This window comes from Oncorhynchus kisutch, linkage group LG11, assembly GCF_002021735.2.
Source record: "Oncorhynchus kisutch isolate 150728-3 linkage group LG11, Okis_V2, whole genome shotgun sequence".
Taxonomy (NCBI): domain Eukaryota; kingdom Metazoa; phylum Chordata; class Actinopteri; order Salmoniformes; family Salmonidae; genus Oncorhynchus; species Oncorhynchus kisutch.
This window is the reverse complement of record NC_034184.2, coordinates 58,265,216-58,285,092: the sequence shown is the minus strand read 5'-3', so window position 1 is coordinate 58,285,092 and position 19,877 is coordinate 58,265,216. Positions and strand designations below refer to the sequence as shown.

Here is a 19,877-nt window from a genome sequence, read left to right as displayed (position 1 = left end):
GTCCCTGTAGCACACTGCGCCGAAGGCAAGCAGGAAAACGGTGAATGTGCGGCCCCTGACTACAGAACGACAATCGGTCTGGTGAGTTTTCTCTTTTATTGCGAAAAATGCTAAACTGACCCAAGATCAGCGTCTATGGGTAACTTTACCCTACTCCAAGTATAACAGCAGGAGTAGTGTCTGTAAAACCACAACAGTCACACCAGAACAGTCAAACGCACACACAAATGAACTGAAGCTGAAGTTAACTAGAACACACACACACACACACAGAGTGTCTTGAAGTCTGACCCTCTCAAAGTTGAACCTTCAACATACGAAATCCCCCTTGCACACAAAGCATCCCTGCATCAGCGACTGCTGAGCACGTGGGAAAGAGCAGAGCGAGGGGCTAGGAGCGGAATGCCTTTGTCTGTGGCGTATGCTGTTAAAATTGTCCAGTAAACCGATAATGTAAACTTGGGGCATTTGTTTGTCCTTCGAGTTGGCGGGGACACTGTAATTGATTCACCAACCTGTTTACAACGAGTAATAAAACTGACCCAGAGTCTGAGTACAGAATATCGACTATTTGCTCTCAATTATAAACATTCTTAATGACAAACGAGGGGGGGGGCATTCTTTTCTTTTTGAAGAATAGCAGGGGACAGGGTGTGAGAAACTTGGGTACACACTCACTCCAACAGCTAATTATCTGACCGGGACCACCAGATGTGAGAGTTACTCGGGTCAAAACAGCTCTGTTTGACAAGACAATATTGGGGCACTCAGAGCTGAAAGGAGACACCCACTCTATCAGTCAAACTCTATTGTCCTTGTTTGGGTAGCCTAATGAGTTTAAAGGATCACCTTTCTTTAGAAACGGACTTTTGGCTCTGTACTGAAAGCGCTCAATCTTCAAGTTGACTGCTGACATTTGTTTGGGATTGTATAAATAGTGTGAACATAATTTTTTGTTGTAAATACATTTTCATATTTTTGATATCTGACCTAGTATTTGAACACTGTATTGTTGAGGAAAAGCTTGTAGATAAGCATTTCGCTGTTGTGTCCTGTATACGGCTCGTTCCATGAAATGAGTCCCTTTTGTGGCCATTTGATATTTTAAGTAGAAATGGAAAATTCAATACATTTTTTTTTTTTTTTTTTTTAATAAAATAAAGACTTAAAGTGCTCACCTTCTGTGACTTCTAGGAACCTACTTATCTTTCTGAAGATTGTTATTCATTCCATGTGATTAGTGATTCATTTTAAGGTTTAAAAAAAAACCTGTCTCTCATTTTAAGGTCAACCCTGTTACTTAAACTGAACCCTCGTTTTAAGATGATGAAACTATTCCTTAAAATTATTATATATATATTTTTTAAATCTTAAGAAATATTGAACATCTAATAGTCAAGTCATAGTGTTAGCAGTTGAGCTCGTTCTACTATTAATGGAAATGTTCTGGTACTGAGCGTGTTGAGTGTAACACGTCAACTCTGTTACCCATAGATAGACAGGCTAGAAATGTTTGAACAATGTAAACTTTTTTGTGAAGCTTGCATTCAATTGCCCCTTCCTGTTGCACACAATAAGCTTCCATTCCCCCCGTCACAAGGGGATTCATGGCGAATTTAAGGTGATATCGTCAACCCTGTTACTTTTCAACCCTTTCCATGTTCCGTGTGCTCTTTACACCAGAATGTTCAGTCTGCTCTTTACACCAGAATGTTCAGTCTGCTCTTTACACCAGAATGTTCAGTCTGCTCTTTACGACAGAACATTCAATCTGCTCTTTACGCCAGAATGTCCAATCTGCTCTTTATGACAGAACATTCAATCTGCTCTTTACAGCAGAATGTTCCATGTGCTCTTTACGACAGAATGTCCCATGTGTTCTTTACGACAGAATGTAAAAATTAGGAGAAAATAAATAATCTAGACAGTTCATATGTTTATTTATTTATTAACATATTTGTAAATATTGATTTGTGATCAATTGGCTTAATCTAATGTCATTATCATGTAGTGAACATTTAAAACCAACTTTCCCATTCTACAATGTGGGGAATGTACACAGCTCTACTCCAGGCATTTGTGTAGTGACATTTCTCTCCCTTTCTCTCTTTGGTTCCACAGGCAGTTTGTGTTTGCGGCCTTCACTGAGGAGTTCACCTCGGCGCCTTTCACGGAGCAGATCTTTCATTTCTTTATTCCGGCGCTGTCCGATCCGCGCCTCCACTTCCCCTTCGAGGCCTTCCTGTGCTCCCTGCAGGCCACCATAGTCTCCTCCGCAGCGGCGCTGAAACGTGCGCCGTGGCTCTTCTACTTTGTCCTCTCGGTCGGGGAGACCTGCCTGGGTAAGTGTCTACGTCCAAAACGGTACTTCTATTCCCATAGGGCTCTGGTGAAATGTACTGCACTATGTAGATGTATATTTTTTTATTGAACCTTTATTTAACTAGGCAAGTCAGTTAAGAACAAATTCTTATTTACAATGACGGTCAAACCCGGACGACGCTGGGCCAGTTGTGTGCCGCCCTATGGGACTCCCAATCACGGCCGGATGTGATACAGCCTGGATTCGAACCAGGGACTGTGGTGACGCCTCTTGCACTGAGATGCAGTGGCCTTAGACCGCTGCGCTACTCGGGAGCAACAATAGGGTGCCATTTGGGACACAAGCTTAGTGTCCAGCATGTGGGGAATTGCACTCTCGTGTGCCAGTAGGCACATTGACACGAGGAGTTGGAGGGAATGGCCCTGAAAAAAATACATCTATAGTGATAGGGAGGGGGGTTGTAATGTTGTCTGTGTGCGCAGGTTCATTGTCAGAGGAGGGCCTCCAGCTGTACCTGCGAGCTCTGCAGGCCCTCCTGCCTCTCCTCCCCGTGTCAGAGAGCACCAGCAGGCCGGAGGTCATCAGTGACTCTGAGGACGAGGAGGACACCAACACCCAGGCTCCATCCACACAGGTTGCTAGCTAACACACACACACACACACACGCGCACACACACACACACACCACTAATGTGTCAATACGGGTAACACCAAAATTCAGGAATGGCACACTGCAGGTCATAGGTAATGCGTATCGTTCAGAATGCCCAGTTACTTTACAGGAAATGTTTTCTAATGAAAACGGCTTACATCTGACCACAGGTATTGCACACACTACAAGCAGACCATAGCCCTATCCACACTGCCCCTAGGCACCTCACGATAAACACCCTGGCCCATATTCATAAAGCGTGCAAGAGTAGGCGTGCTGATCTGGGATTAGGTCTGCCACTGGCCATACGATCTTATTAGTTTATTGATTGAAATGGGAAAACTGATCCCAGATCCCGCTGACGCTTTATGAATTCAGGCCCAGCTATAGCCTACTTACTGCAACAACTCCCTCACCTATTGCGTGTGAACTCGATGGTTGCAGGACGACAGCTATCGGATATCGGTGCAGCTGATCACGGAGGAGTGCGTCCACAAGCTGGACACAAAGCAGCAGACGAACGCGCTGCTCAACCTGGTGTGGAGGGACTCGGCCAGCGAGGAGGTCTTCACCATGATGGCCTCCATCTGCCACACACTCATGGTGCAGCACCGCATGATGGTGCCCAAAGTCAGGTCCGTGTTCTACATCGGATCCAGTTAAGTTGTTTTTTTGTCCCAAATGGTACCCTATTCCCTATGTAGTGCACCGCTAGTGCAATATTATTGCACCATAAGGGGAATAGGGTGCCATTTGGGATTCACACACCTAAAGGTGTTCCATGTCTTTACAGGGCTAGAATATCCACTTATGTTTTGTTTGAATCCTCCCCTGAAGTCGTTTTGAGAACCGTCCTCTCGCTGCGATTGTAGTGAATTGTTCCAATATTTTGTCTTTGTATATATTTTTCCCCCGTTTTAATTGTAATTTTTAACTTCATCGTGAAACTGGTGATGAATCAGCGTTTCCGTGTTGTAAGCAACTAATGTGAATAACGAGGAAGAAGCTCAGCCGTTATTGGCGTATACAACCGGCGGAGGAAGCACTCGGGAGGTCAGGGAGGCTCTGAAGCTGTCACTCCTCGATTAGGGTAATTACTCCTGGGATGGCTGATTTTGGGTTGATTGCATTCGGGCAGGATGTGGATGTGAGAAGGGGAGATGGTCGCTGTCGTGGCTGAACGAGGGGGCCACCTTCCTGGGCTTTACGGCACACCCTGCCTGGTCTCTCAACCCTTCTGGTTAATGGTTAGTAGAGCCAATGGAAGACACTACCTGTCTGTACTGTGTGGGGATGAGAGAGTGAATGTGTATCCCAGCGTATTGTCATTACTGATGCGTTGCTTTCACCTTTACAGGGTGTTTAGGGCAAGAGAGTGTTACCTGGGTCGTATCGACTAGAAACCAAACGGAAGCAAACAGGCCAGAACGAGGAGGGACTACCTGAATTTGTCTAGTGAGAAAACCCAAGTTTTCGTTGCAAAACGTTCTAAATTGCAAAAAAGGAATAGGACCCTGTCCGATCTCATGCGAAACCTGATTCAGACATCTTTCAAACTCGCACAAAACACAAAATCCCCCCCAAAACTCTACCAGAGAAGATGTTGATTTGCTTACCAAATCATTTGGTGGAATTGGCATAGAATCCTCCTCCCTAAGTATTTTCTATCATTTTTACAGCTTCCTTTGGTCCAAACGCTTTTACCATAAATCCTGCCTCTCGTCCTCCATCATTATCGGATATCTGTGCAAAATAATTAGCTCACTGAGGAAGATTAATTAGTGACCAAGTAGACGGGATAGCTTTACAAGAGGCTTAGGGGAGCAAATTGCATCCCAGGGCTGATTTACTGCGTTTGAAAAAGAGCTAGTCTGCCTAGCCGGCCCTCCTGCCTCCCGCCCGACGGCCAGCCCAGCGCAATGCCTCGAATAAATGTGTATCTTGTCAAAATGCTCTTACCTCCTTTCTTGCTTTCTTCTGTTCATAAGAGCTCGATTCAGGCCCTGTATGTTCTGTAAGATTTGAGATATAATCTTTAAATTTAAGGCTTTTCAATTCAGGCCTGAATGTTCTGTAAGATTAAAAAATAAAATAATAATATTTTTTTTAGATTAGGTTTGTTTTTTGTTGCTATAATCTTTGTCTTTATGGTTGGTAGGCTAAATGGGTGTATTTTCACTTTTCACTGTTTAGTGTTAGGTATTTGGTGTAATTTTACTTTGATTGTTGTTTAGCCCCTGTGGTGGCACTCTGTCACTAACTGATGGTCCCTGACAACTGTAAGTGTTAGCAAGTCTCTGTCCTTCATTTGTTTTTGTGCGCTTGCTGTGATTGTGGAGTTTACTTGAGATATTGACACTCGGGCAATGAGAACAAAGTCTTTCTGCCACTGGCACTGACTCGCAGGCCCTTATGAATTAGGCCTAAGTTAGTTTTACATAAATAAAGCAGAATTTGAAGCAAATGACTATTTTAGCTCGATTCAATCCGTACTGTAGCGTGATTCGCTTAATTTCAGATTGGGCTGACATATGTAGCGTTTGCCGTGAATGCATTCTCCACCAACGTGGGAACATTGCCTTAAAATGTATATTGCGCTATAGCGCAGCTCTTCAGCACTACGGATTGAATCGAGCCTTTCCTCTTTTGTTTTTCCTAGTTTTCTCTTTTTCTGGGAACATACGTACATTCTTGCATTATTTCAAAATAAAATAATCTGTGTTTTGTCCATCAAGGTCATTTTTATGGACACACACACACACACACACACACACACACACACACACACACACACACACACACACACACACACACACACACACACACACACACACACACACACACACACACACACACACACACACACACATGACCCCTTTTGATGCCTGTGACTTTGTGTATTAGTGCCTTCATTCCGTGATTGAAATGGAGCTCTGGTTTCTAGCAGGCCGTATATCAGGCTGTCAGTCAGCATTTTAGTGCTTTGTTTCCCATTTCAATCAAACACCCGGCCGCGCACTGTAAAGGCCCAAAGCACTATGCTATACCCGGCTCCCCTCCTCTCTTGTACTGACAGATGGGAGGGGCACGGCAGAAACTATTTCTCAAACATAGTAAGAGGTGTCACTCACCCCCGCCACTCTGAAGGCTCATTTTAATTTTCAGATATTCTCCGCTGCGCAATGTTGGCCGAGGTATTGTTCGTCCCAAATGGCACCCTATTCCCTTTGTAGTGCACTACTTTTGACCAGAGCCCATAGGGAATAGGGTGACATTTGGGACGCACATTGAGAGATTGGCGGCCGACATCAACGTGTTTTCACGTGAGATTCCATCCACCTCCCGGTCTCCCTCTCTCTGTTCTGTCAATCTTTTACCTCTCATAATGTGAATAGAAGGCAATAGCTTGTTAAGTGGCAGGCATCCTTATAGGTGACAATACCTTTGCCCCTTAGACAGAAGCCCATTATATGCAAGGAGCATTTATTTAGTTTTCAGCTTAATTACCGCATTAATGTTACCTAACATTAACCCTCGGTGTGAAGGACACACAATCTAGCCGGAGCGATTTAAAGGAGGGTACACACACTTTGAACAAAGAGCAGCTTCACACCCAGGTGCCATAGGCCGTTTAGTTAGACCGGCCGGCCGGGGTGTCGGGATGAGGGCCCAGTGGCTGCGTCTCAAATGGCACCCTGTTCACTACATAGTGCACAACTTTTGACCAGGGCCCATAGGAGGCCGACAGGAGGGAATCGGTTGCCATTGGGACGCAGGCAGTGGCTCATTCCCTCCCTCCTTCCCTCCTCAGTGTTATCATGTAATTCAGGGAGAGTGTGGAAGCATGCTTGCGCTCTGGGGTCATTGTGAGGGCCATGCCCTTCTATTGTGTCCCCCCGTGGCTATTAAGTTAAATGGGGCTCCTCCAGGAAGCCAGAGGGCCTGTTTATGACCCTGGGCCGATCTCCTCCTTGCCAGCAACTAGTTTACTAATGGAAGGTGCCTCGCCTAAATAAAGCTTAATGGGTCGTTTAATCTTTTTTTCGTTACGGAAAAGGGAGAGAGGGGACTAAAGAGGGAGAGGAGGGGCCAAGAAAGAAAATTCCTGCGGGATACGCTATGCTGCTGTTCAACAGCTTTTATTTGATATTTTTCCCTCTTTATGTGCGTCCTCTGGTTACTTGGGCAATGTTAACGATATCTGACTTAGAGGGCATCGAGGCAGAGACCAATGTATATGTTCAGACGTACAAATTGTGTCAACTCTTTTGTCCCATGTCTTTGAGACATGCATCTTTATAGATATTTTGTAAATGTTTGTTTACTTTCTGTCTTTCTATTTTGTCCCCTCCAGGCTTCTGTACAGTTTAGCGTTTAATGCACGTTTCCTGAGACATCTCTGGCACCTGATACAGTCCATGACCACCAAAATGATCACAGGGTGAGTTGATTTGAATGTCGGTCAGGGGCTGTATGTATCAAGCATCTCAGAGCAGGAGTGCTGATCTTTGATCAGGTCTCCTCCCCCTGTCCATGTAATCTTATTCATTGTGGTCTAAAAGGGCAAACTGATCCTAAATCAGAACTCCTGCTTTGAGACACTTGATATAAATATGCGACCCTGAACAAAGTGACGGTCCTCGAATGGTTCTCGGCGTCTGTAAGTCACCTCAACGTGCTTTTTTGACATAAATAAACAGGTCAATATAGTGAGTCTCTCTCTTCTTCTCTCCTCCCAGGTCCATGGTTCCGCTGTTGCAGGTCATTTCGCGGGGGTCTCCCATGTCCCTGGAAGACTCCAATCGCATCATTCCCCTCTTCTATCTCTTCAGTTCCCTCTTCAGCCACTCGCTCATCTCCGTGCACGACAGCGAGTTCTTTGGCTACCCTATGGAGGGCCATGGTAGGCCACTCCCTCAGTGTTTCCTCTAGGATTATTTTGGGCCGTGGTGGCAAAGTTAGCGTGGTTGGGGGGCGAATGTGGGTCCAACAGCACCGTCTCCGACTTAACATTTTAGAGGCTCTCATCTTGGCCACAGAGACGACATTCTTCTGTTTTAAAGAGTTTTCTGTTATTCTACACATTTAGTCATAGGGCAGAGCGAAGAACTTCAGCAATTCTACACATTTTGCCATCTCAGTGACTCTCAGTGACTCAAACATTATAACAAAATCAATGGGGGCCCTATGCTATGAATTATTTAAAACGTATTCTCCTGACTGTCTACTTTTTATTCTGGTGATTGTTTGGCCAGTTCTCAAAGATGATCTTGTTTTAAAAAAATAGCTCCATTATCTTTGCTATATACTTTATATCTGGTTTTAATCGTTTAGGGTTTACTCTGAAAACATTTTAAAATCCCCCAAAATTATCATATTTTTGGAAGTGGCGGCAACAATTTACCAGTGGCGCCGCACCGCTGCTAAATGAATATCGAGGAAACACTGCTTCCTCCAAACTCTGGTATCCAAGGTGGCATCCCAAATGGCAACTGATTCCCTATGCACTACTTCTGACCAGGGTATGTAGGGTGCCATTAAGGACGCAAACCAAGTCTCAAAATCACCTGCCTCTTGTTTTGAATCGGTGTGATGCTGACATTTTGTTTTACTTTGAATTGAAATGCTTCTAGAAACAAATATATATGTATCCAGATGGATAGTTTCACACATTCCTTACACTACACTGCACAACATCCTTCACCTTGCTTGATATTCAGTGGGTAAGATATGTAGGGCGATATTTTCTCCTCGCAAAGACGGCTATGCTGGCAACCTTCTGAATAACGGGAGCTTTGATACAGTACCTCACGATTGCGTTGCGTGTGGCGTGTGGATCACGTTGTTTACTAAATCCCTGGTTTAACTAGAGATCTTCCTCAAGGAAATTGTCAAAGCAAAGTGTAAATCGCGCTGCAAAATGATCATTTCGCTTACAGTGCAGGTGTCTTGGCGATAGGAAAATGTTGCCCTGTACTGTGTTCAATGGCTGAGTAACAGTGAACAACCGTCCATTCCTTCTGTCCACCCCCTTCTCAGGCCACAGCAATACCACCATGATGCCGTTCACATTGTCCGAGCTGGTGAACCTGTCTCAGTTGCTGAGGGACGCGTGTCTGGGCATCATCAAGCTGGCCTACCCCGAGACCAAGACGGAGCACCGCGAGGAGTACATGGCCGCCTTCCGCAGCGTGGGGGTCAAAACCAACACAGAGGTGCAGCAGCGCATCCAGGCCGAGCAGAAACGCTGGGTTCAGCTCTTCAAGGTGATTACCCCCCCAGCACCTATCGCCCTAGCATGACAATGGCTTCAAATCTGATTCAAAGCATGTAGAAACTGAGTGTGGCTTTAGTGTGTAACACCGGCACGACTCTAGTCTGCATGTTGTCCCCTGCCAAAGTCCGGAGTTCTGCCTCTCCTCCCTTCTCAGTCTCCCCTTTTATATCCAACTGTCTAAATATATACCAAATAAGGAAAATGGGATTCCATTCTAAAAATAAAAAAAAATGCTTCCCGAGTCCCAACTGGCGTCTGTCCTCACTCTGAGGCACCTGTAGCAGATTTTGAAAATGGTTGCATGTTGTATGTATCTTTTAAAGGGTCTTCTTTGACTTCTGTTGCTCTCATAGCAAACATAATTGTAAATAACAAAAATGTGTTTATCAGCAACCGTTGAAACTCAAATTGGGTCAGTCAGGAGAAACCGAGTATGCGTGGCTAGACTTGGCTGAGTGAGGACATTCATTGGCTGTTTACTGAAAGGAAATGAGGCAGATGACAACATTAGGTTAATTATTTCTCTCTCCCTCGCTCACTCACTCTCGTCCCCCTCCCCTCTATCCTTCTCCTCTCCCACTTACTTTCCCTGCAACAGTAATTAAGCGACTCTGGCTGCGAGTCTTTGAGAGAGGGACTCGAAAGTGAGCAACACTTTCTTTCAGCAGAGGTGGTGGCGGTGTACGAATGCGGCAAGAATTTCATAACAGTTCAAGGCGAGCAAACACCTCCCGTCAGCTAAAACGACCCATTAAAGAAGTGGGAGAGCAGTGGAAATGCATTTTCCAAATTGAACGGGGGGGGGGGGGGGGGGGGTCTGGATTTACAGTCGCTTTAACGCCCGCTGACCCCTTAACACGCTAATGTTTGGTTCGAGTCATCAGCCGTCCTTCGCCCATCTTTTATCACCCCCATTGTCGAGCTATCTATTTAATTGAAAGAAGTTAATTGAATGAAAATGATCAACTAAGCTTATATTAATATTGCTAATGGAACTTCTCTTCTTGGCCATGTTTGGAGAGAGATGTCACCGCAGAGTTTGGGAAAGCCCATTAAGTCGTGCACTTAACCCGATGTGCTAATTAAGGAATGCTTATTCATTCCTCCGAGTCGGGGGTAAGTCTCTCTCCTAACCCATCGCCGGCGGCGCAAACAGCGTTTTGCACTCCCCGTTATTACCGAGAATACCGACTCTGGTCGTCGCTGATGACGGCCCGAGATTGATTGCGTCCTGTATGGAAAAACGCTGTGCGTTTTTAAAAAGAACACTTCCATTCAAACGATGTTGCCTGGTTATTGTATTGAAGATTGTTTCAGGGTAATTATGTGTCTGAATACTCCCAGCTAGTGCCGGTAATGACTGTGGAGTAAGATTTTGGAAATGATCAATATAGATGTGACAAGTTCAGTCGCTACAGTGGAGTCTTCTCTCCGCTAATCATCGGAAGTTGTGAACTCCACAAATATGACCTACACAGCTGACGAAAGTGATGATCAACTTCTATCTAACATTCCTATCCAAAGGCTGCACAGAGTAAGACATGGGATGCAAAATGGCATGTTTTTCACTGGACCGGACTGGACGGTAAAAAAAAATTATTAGGACAGTACAAGACAGACCATATTTAGTTATTAACAGGACAGGAATGAATATTCACTCTTGTTTCACCCTCTACTGCACAGTAAGACAATGGCTATCGCAACAAGTCTCAACCCTGACCCTATCTCACAGAACAACGCGGAGTTACACTGGTCGTTGCCACAGTTTATCTTTTGCCCTCCGTACCGTGGCTGATGTCAGCAGACTGGACAGACTAGCCCATAATTAACCCTGGTGCTGGATGTGGAGGGACGACCCCCCCCCCACCATTTCTCTTTTATACTATCGTTAAATACCACTCTAATGGCTCAGCTCGCAAATTGCTTTTTTAAGAGGAAGCATCTTATTGTCGAGCCTCCACGCAAATACATTTGTTTGTTAACAAATTAAAGGATGTATGCTTTAAAATGACGTCCGTATATCACGCATCTTTAACTTTTTGTACTTTTAAGTCATTTAAGCAGACGCTCTTATCCAGAACGACATAAAGTAGTGAGTGCATAAATTTTTCGTACTGCTCCCCCATGGGGAATCGAACCCACAACCCTGGCGTTGCAAGTACCATGCTCCACTGACCGAGCCACACAGGACCTGAAAATGACATGGTTAAAATGACATCTTCATCACTTGTGTGACGTTTGGTGTCATGCAATTTGTTTCACTTTGACTTACGTATTACAGCCGAAACCGTTTAAGCCATTTAAAAAAAATCGTTTTTATATTCTACGAAGAGAGTGAGTGGCATGTTCTCTTGAGAGTCCAGTGTGTGACCTTTTATTTTGATTGTTTATTGTTCTGCGTTTCACAGGTGATCACTAACTTGGTGAAGATGGTGAAGGCTCGTGACATCAGGCGTCCCTTCTGTCCGGCAGGTCATTGGCTCTCTGAAGAGGTCAACATCAGAGCAGATAAGGTAACCGTGGGTAACCGTGCTCTCAGCCCTTAGATTGTTACCCTTAATGAGGTTATCAGGCAAATCATTCATCTGGTTTACTCAATAACGCTTCACTAACACTTGCTTTTATCAATCCACCGTTATGACTGCATACAGTGGTCAGGAACACAACTTCAAGCTCTTGGCATTACATGTAATTATAGTTGATAAACAACTTTGTGACATCTACGGCGGAGATGCACGCTATATTTTCACGAACTGTGCCACTGACCTGCCTTTTGAGGAGTATCTGCGTAAATGTACATGGATACATTACGATCACTTAATTGTCCGTGTACATGGGGCATTCATTTTGTGAGGCCAGCATACAAAATACTCTACAACAATACACCGTAATACATGCAATGCATACTGTAAATACTGGAAAGTGAGCATTAAACATAGTCCCTGTGGCATACTGTTAGGCCATTGTGTTAGACCCACGTTATTTCCTATGTAGGATGTTGTTAGCACAGTCACGCTGACTGGAGCCCTGCTCTTCCCTCTCCAGGTGACCCAGCTGTACGTCCCCTCGGCCAGACACGTGTGGAGGACGCGGAGGATGGGACGCATCGGGCCTCTGCAGTCCACACTGGATGGTACGACACAATATAGATCCCACAAGAAAAAGTAGTCCCAGTTAGGTTTGTTCACGATACCAGTATCATGATAACACGATTTTCCATGGCAAAAAAAAAAGGAAACAGGAAGCAGAATTAACTCTATGATACTTGGAACTAGTGTGACAACCCTAGTTCCTGCTATGCGTGAACCGACCACTTATTGTCGTCACAGATTTTAGAAGTGCAATGGACACCCTAGTTGCCACACCATAATTGGGGTACAGGGAACACTGTGCCATCTCTGGTAAATGAAGCTCTTAGGTCAGCTCAGGTGTAATCTCAGGTATGTTATTTTCCTTCGAGTCACTCCCGAAGCCTTAGCGAAGAGCCAGGGATGGCAATGGGCCGAGAGCGAGACAACCAAGATCATATGTTGTTTAATTTAGAGCTGCATCAAAAGGCCTCCGGCAGCGGGCAGGTGTGAAAACAAACGGATAACAATGCGTGTATGATCTGCCTAATGCCACTCCAGCCAGCCCCGATACAGGATCAATTAAATTAGCCTGAGAGTCCTGATGAGCTCAGACACATCTGGCTGTATGTTTGTCTTCCCTTTTTTCATTTCCTTAAATGGACAGGCCCTCGGGTGATGAATGGCTAACGTATTGACCACCCCCGGGCCATATTTCTCCTCACCGATGGAAACCTGATGGCCGAAATGCAGATAGGATTGACTAATTGAGCAGAATAATTGCGCTCGAACGGGGACAATGAAGGGGAAGGGGGGGAGAATGGTGGTTTAACTCTGCTGTTGTGGCAGTTTTGGGTTCTAAACGGTTACGAACGCCGAGTTGAATACAAAACAAATGTCTGCTTAATGGAAACGGCCAGTCAGGTGGACGGGCAGCTCACCGTTGAGTTAATTAAAAGTGTGTGTTAGTGAGAGAGGGGTTGAGGCAGGATTGAGCACTCTGACGGGCTGCCTGTAAACAGTCAGCTGGGTGGGGAGAGGGCCTAGCGGGTTAGCAGTTGGGGAGGGAGTAAGGTAGCAGGCAGGTAGGATGGGGGGGCTAACTGTGGAAAAATGGGGTCTGGGTGTTCTCTGGGTTTAACCTCTTCCATAAAGAAGTGTCTGGGTTTTCTGGGAGACTGCAGGGAAGGAGTTTGGGTTTAGGTTCTGGTAAAGGAACCCCTGGGCTCCGTGCAGGCTGGTTAAACATTTACCACACGGTGCTGTCTCAGCATCTATCCACACACTATGTCGTCATGGAAACGCTTCATGGCGCTGCATTGGGCATTTATAGATTGATGGATGGATGAATTAGAGCCGGATGGATAGATACCTAGATGGAGGATCAGATCGATGAATGGTAGGATAGTGTGGTTAGATGGGTTAATTGATGGAGGGATGGATAAATGAATAGATAAATAGATTAATGGGTAGAAGACAGACAGATTGACTGTTGTAGAGCAGTTTAAGCATTGTTGTACTCTATTACAGTTGAAGAAGTTCCCTTACAGGACAAACACATGTTCTATTCTATTCTAGTGGGGATGGAGCCTCCACAGCTGTCTGTGTCTGAGGAGAGACACTTGGCCATTTTGACCGAGCTGCCCTTCGTCGTGCCCTTTGAGGAACGAGTCAAGGTACTCTACATCTCATCTCGGCATATCGCTCCATACAGATGCGTTCAAATATATTGGCACCCTTGCATGATTCACACTTTCTTCTAAAATAAGTTGAAATGGAAAGAGCTTTTGGTGTTTTCACATGTATTTGTTTGATTTACATCTGCAAAGGACCAAGAAGAATAACAAATAAATAATGAAATGGATGTATAAAAAAAAAAGAAAAGAAAAAAAATGGCCTGGACTAATTTATTCAAAATACGAATGAATTTGGTCGGAGGTGAAGATTCTCATTTCCTGTGTAATTTCTCACCTGTGGTAAGTTGCCGGTGCCTACAGGATAAAAATAGCATTCAATCATTTTTTTGAAGAAAAAACAGAACATTCTGTTCCATTGCACTCCATTGCATTATAAAGTGCAAGGGTGCCAATATATATGAAAGCATATGTATACTTGTTAGAAAACCAAAACCCTTGTGTAATATGTATGACAGAATTTTTATGTTTACCTCAGTTAAATTCGTTTCAAACAAATTGCCTTTTATTGTTGACTACATCCATTAGAAATAGTCCATGTAGTCAATAGAGGTCCTTAAAACCTGGCTGGTTGTAGGTAGTCTGTCATTAAAACTGCTTGCCATATTATCTCTGTCTGTCCCTGTGGCGAAGATCTTCCAGAGATTGATCTACGCGGACAAGCGGGACGTACAGGGAGACGGGCCGCTTCTGGACGGGATCATCGTCACCATCAGACGGAACTACATCTACGAGGACGCCTATGACAAGCTCTCCCCAGAAAACGGTACGTGGTTAGGCTGAGGAGGGATACGGCTCGATGAGGAGGGATACAGTGCCTTCGGAAAGTATTCAGACCCCTTGACTTTTTCCACATTTTGTTCGGTTACAGCCTTATTCTAAAATTGATTATCAATCTACACACAATGGCCCATAATAATAAAGCAAAAACAGGTTTTTAGAAATGTTTGCTAATTTATTAAAAATCCCAAATGTAAATATCACATTTGCGTAAGTATTCAGACCCTTTACTCAGTACTTTGTTGAAGCACCTTTGGCAGCAATTACAGCCTCATGTCTTCTTGGATCTGACACTACAAGCTTGGCATACCTGTATTTGGGGAGTTTCTTCCATTCTTCTCTGCAGATCCTCTCAAGCTCTGTCAAGTTGGATGGGGAGCGTTGCTGCACAGCTATTATCAGGTATCTCCAGAGATGTTAGATCGGGTTCAAGTCCGGAGTCTGGCTGAGCCACTCAAGGACATTCAAAGTCCCGAAGCCACTGCTGAGTTGTCTTGGCTGTGTGCTTAGGGTCGTTGTCCTGTTGGAAGTTGAACCTTCGCCCCAGTATGAGGTCCTGAGCTCTCTGGAGCAGGTTTTCATCAAGGATCTCTCTGCATCTTTGCCTCGATTCTGACTAATCTCACAGTCCCTGCCGCTGAAAAACATCTCCACAGCATGATGCTGCCACCACCATGCTTCCCCCGAAGGGATGGTGCAAGGTTTCCTCCAGATGTGACTCTTGGCATTCAGGCCAAAGAGTTGAATCTTAATTTCATCAGACCATAACATCTTGTTTCTCATGGTCAGAGTCTTTAGGAGCCTTTTGGCAAACTCCCAAGTGAGCTGTCATGTGCCTTTTACAGAGAAGTGGCTTCCGTCTGGCCACTCTAGCATAAAGGCCTGATTGGTGGAGTGCTGCAGAGATGGTTGTCCTTCTGGAAGGTGCTCCCATCTCCACAGAGGAACTCTAGAGCTCTGTCAGAGTGACCATCGGGATCTTGGTCACCTCCCTGACCAAGGCCCTTCTCCCCCGATTACTCAGTTTGGCCGGGCGGACAGCTCTAGGAAGAGTCTTGGTGGTTCATAACTTCTTCCGTTTAAGAATGATGGATGCCACTGTGTTCTTGAGGACCTTATTTGCTGCAGAAATGTTTTAATACCCTTCCCCAGATCTGTGCCTCGACACAATCCTGTCTTGGGAACTCTACGGACAATTCCTTTGACCTCATGGCTTGATTTTTGCTCTGACAGGCACTGTCAACTTGGGGACCTTATATAGACAAGTGTGTGTCCTTCCAAATCATGACCAATCAATTGAATGTGGACTCCAAGTTGTAGAAACATCTCAAGGATGATCAATGGAAACAGGATGCACCTGAGCTCAATTTCTAATCTCATAGCAAAGGGTTTGAATACTTATGTAAATAAGGTATTTCAGCTTTTTTATTTGTATTAAATTTGAAAAATTGCCTAAAAAAAACTATTTTTGCTTTGTCATTATGGGTTATTGTGTGTAGATTGCTGAGGATTTATATTTATTTAATACATTTTAGAATAAGGCTGTAACGTAACAAAATGTGGAAGAAGCGGAAAGGAAATATTATTGAGACGCAGCCATAGACGGTATTTGTCTTCTGTTTGCGGTCCATAAAAATCCAGATATTCTAGCCGAGGTTGCAGATCCCATTAGAAATGAAGGTTAGCTTTCCCATCGGTCTCTGAAGTATTGGATTTCACTAAAGCATAATTGTGATCGTGGTTATTCTAATGGCTCGCATAAAAGCGGGGAAATCAATTATTTTAAGTCACCTCTTTTTGTGTTTGAATTTCGAAGAGCACTTTTGTTGGGTCACGTGATTAAAAACTGTAGTAGTAGTAGTAGGTGGCCCTGCCTTCGAGGGGCTGGAAGGTGATCTATATCATTCATGTGTCTTTATAAGTTATAGCTGCTCTGATTTATCACCGTACATTCATTATTCTGAAACGTGACCTCTTTCATACGGTTTGATTGGATTATTCCTCAGGTCAAAGAAATCATGCCTCTTGACATGTGGAAATGGGGAGAAATATAAACTCTAAAATAGATACACTATATATACAAAAGTATATGGACACCCCTTCAATAGAGTGGATTTGGCTATTTCAGCCACAACCGTTGCTGAAGGTGTATAAAATCGAGCACACAGCCATGCAATCTCCATTGACAAACATTGGCTTTCAGCGTGCAGTCCAACGGACAAATCTGGGTTTGGAGAATGCCAGGAGAATGCTACCCCAATGCATAGTGCCAACGGTAAAGTTTGTTGGAGGTAGAATAATGGTCTGGGGCTGTTTTTCATGGTTCGGGTAGGCCCCTTAGTTCCATTGATGGGAAATCTTACCGCTACAGCATACAATGTCATTCTAGACAATTCTGTGCTTCCAACTTTGTGGCAACAGTTTGGGGAAGGCCCTTTCCTGTTTCAGCATGACAATACCTGTAACGGTTGTCGTTGGTGGAAGAAGGAGAGGACCAAGGTGCAGCGTGGTACGTGTTCATGATCTTTTAATTACACTGAACACTAGAACAAAAATAACAAAACGGAACAAACGAAACAGTCCTGTCTGGTACAGAGACAGAAAACAAGGTATGGTTCTCAATCAGAGACAACGATTGACAGCTGCCTCTGATTGGTAACCATACCAGACCAAACAAATAGAAATACAAACATAGAACAAAACGTAGAATGCCCACCCCAACTCACACCTTGACCAACCTAAAATAGAGACATAAAAAAAAGGAACTAATGTCAGGACGAGACAGTACCCCCCCAAAGTTGCGGAATCCGTCCGCAAAACCTAAACCCATAGGGAAGGGTCTGGGTGGGCATCTGTCCACGGTGGCGGCTCTGGCGCGGGACGTGGACCCCACTCCACCTTAGTCTGGGCCCACTTAGGTGGCACGTTTGGAGTGGCGACCCTCGCCGCCGACCCCAGACTGGGGACCCTTTCAGTGGGCCCCGAATAGACGGGAGACTCTGGCGGCTCATGACTGACGGGCGGCTCTGGCGGCTCCTGACTGGCGGCAGAACCTGGAGGGAGGAGACGGAGAGACAGCCTGGTCCTCGGAGGAGGCACAGGATAGACCGGGCCGTGGAGGCGCACTGGAGGTCTCGAACTAAGGCCCTGCACAACCCGTCCTGGCTGGATGGTGACTTTGGCCCTGCACGTGCGGGGCGCAGGCACAGGACGCACTGGGCTGTGCAGACGCACTGGAGACACAGTGCGCAGAGCTGGCGCAGGATAACCCGGGCTGAGGAGACACACTGGAGACCAGATGCGCTGAGCCGGCTTCATCCCTCCTGGCTTGATGCTCACTCTAGCCCGGCCGATTCGAGGAGCTGCGAAGTAATGTACCGGGCTGTGAACGTGCACTGGAGACACCGTGCGCTCCACCGCATAGCCCGATGCCTGACCAGTACGACACCCTACCCGGTAAGCACGGGGAGTTGGCTCAGATCTCCTACCTGACTCCGCCAATCTCCCTGTGTGCCCCCCCTAAGAAACTTTTGGGGCTACCTCTCGGGCTTCCTTGCCAGCCGTGTTCCCTCAAATCGCTGGCTCCCTTTTCCTGCTGCCTCCACTCTCCTGGCTGCCTCCACCTGTTCCCATGGGAGGCGATCCCTTCCAGCCAGGATCTCCTCCCATGTGTAGGATCCCTTGCCGTCCAGAGTGTCCTCCCATGTCCATTCCTCCTTACAGCCCTGCTCCTTCTTACCACGCTGCTTGGTCCTTTGGTGGTGGGTAGTTCTGTAACGGTTACCAAGGTGCAGCGTGGTACGTGTTCATGATCTTTTAATTACACTGAACACTAGAACAAAATAACAAAACGGAACAAACGAAACAGTCCTGTCTGGTACAGAGACAGAAAACAACTACCCACAACTCAAGGGCGAAACCAGACTGCCTAAGTATGGTTCTCAATCAGAGACAACGATTGACAGCTGCCTCTGATTGGGAACCATAACCAGGCCAAACACATAGAAATATAAACATAGAACAAAACATAGAATGCCCACCCCAACTCACGCCCTGACCAACCTAAAATTGAGACATAAAAAAAGGAACTACGGTCAGGACGTGACAATACCCCTGTGCACAAAGCGAGGTCCATACAGAAATGGTTTGTCCTACCCAATTGGTAGTTACATTCTTGTCCCATCGCTGCAACTCCCCTAAAGCTCGAGAGCCATGCGTCTTCTGAAACACTACCCTGCCAAGCCGCACTGCTTCTTGACACTGCTCACTTCAACCGTAAGCCAGCCGCACCGTTGTGTTGGAGGAAACACCGTCCAGCTGTCAACCGAAGTCAACTTACAGGTGCTAGAGCGCGATGGGACAAGGAAATCCCGGCCGGGCCAAACCCTCCCCTAACCCAGACGACGGGAGACCCATGTGTGCCACCTCGTGGATTTCCCGCTCACTGCCGGTTGTGACACAGCATGGGATTGAACCCAGGTCTGTAGTGACGCCTCAGAAAGCTGCACCACTCAGGAGGCCCTTTGTGCCCTAGGTGTGGAAGAACTTTACTGACCTGCATAGAGCCCTGACCTCAACCCCATCCAACACCTTTGGGATGAATTTGAACGCCGCCTGCAAGCCAGGCCTAATCGCCCCAACATCAGTGCCCGACCTCACTAGAGTGGAGAAGAGTGGAGGCTGTTATAGCAGCAAAGTGGTGACCAACTCCATATTAATTGCCATGATTTTGGAATGAGATGTTAGCAGGTGTTCACATACTTTTGGTAATGTTGTGTATTTTCCCTATTCCTACACATAATGTAGATTTTTTAAATAGTAAATGACATTTTAATTATTACATGCATGTACACTGAGCGTACAAAACATTAAGAACACCTTCCTAATATTGAGTTGCACCCCTTTTGATCTCAGAATAGCCTCAATTCGTTGGGGCATTGACTCTACAAGGTGTTAAGCGTTCCACAGCGATGCTGGTCCATGTTGAATCCAGTGCTTCCCACAGTTGTCAAGTTGTCTGGATGTCCTTTGGGTGGTGGATCATTCTGGATACACACGGGAAACTGTTGAGCGTGAAAAACCC

General features: G+C 45.6%; 1 protein-coding gene across 2 annotated transcripts in view; it reads left to right on the top strand.

The window, feature by feature from the left end:
- ube3c (ubiquitin protein ligase E3C) overlaps positions 1–19,877 on the top strand; it is a 48,263-nt gene that overhangs the window by 3,898 nt on the left and 24,488 nt on the right. For both annotated transcript variants that reach the window (XR_004211702.1, XM_020494836.2), the window contains exons 9-18: positions 2,122–2,342; positions 2,806–2,957; positions 3,420–3,610; positions 7,330–7,416; positions 7,715–7,878; positions 9,015–9,241; positions 11,661–11,765; positions 12,298–12,385; positions 13,899–13,996; positions 14,648–14,780. Coding sequence is in view for 1 of the 2 variants with exons in the window: in XM_020494836.2 (XP_020350425.1) it covers positions 2,122–2,342; positions 2,806–2,957; positions 3,420–3,610; positions 7,330–7,416; positions 7,715–7,878; positions 9,015–9,241; positions 11,661–11,765; positions 12,298–12,385; positions 13,899–13,996; positions 14,648–14,780 (1,466 nt within the window). In the remaining variant the exon portion in view is untranslated. The remainder of the gene's footprint in view (positions 1–2,121; positions 2,343–2,805; positions 2,958–3,419; positions 3,611–7,329; positions 7,417–7,714; positions 7,879–9,014; positions 9,242–11,660; positions 11,766–12,297; positions 12,386–13,898; positions 13,997–14,647; positions 14,781–19,877) is intronic.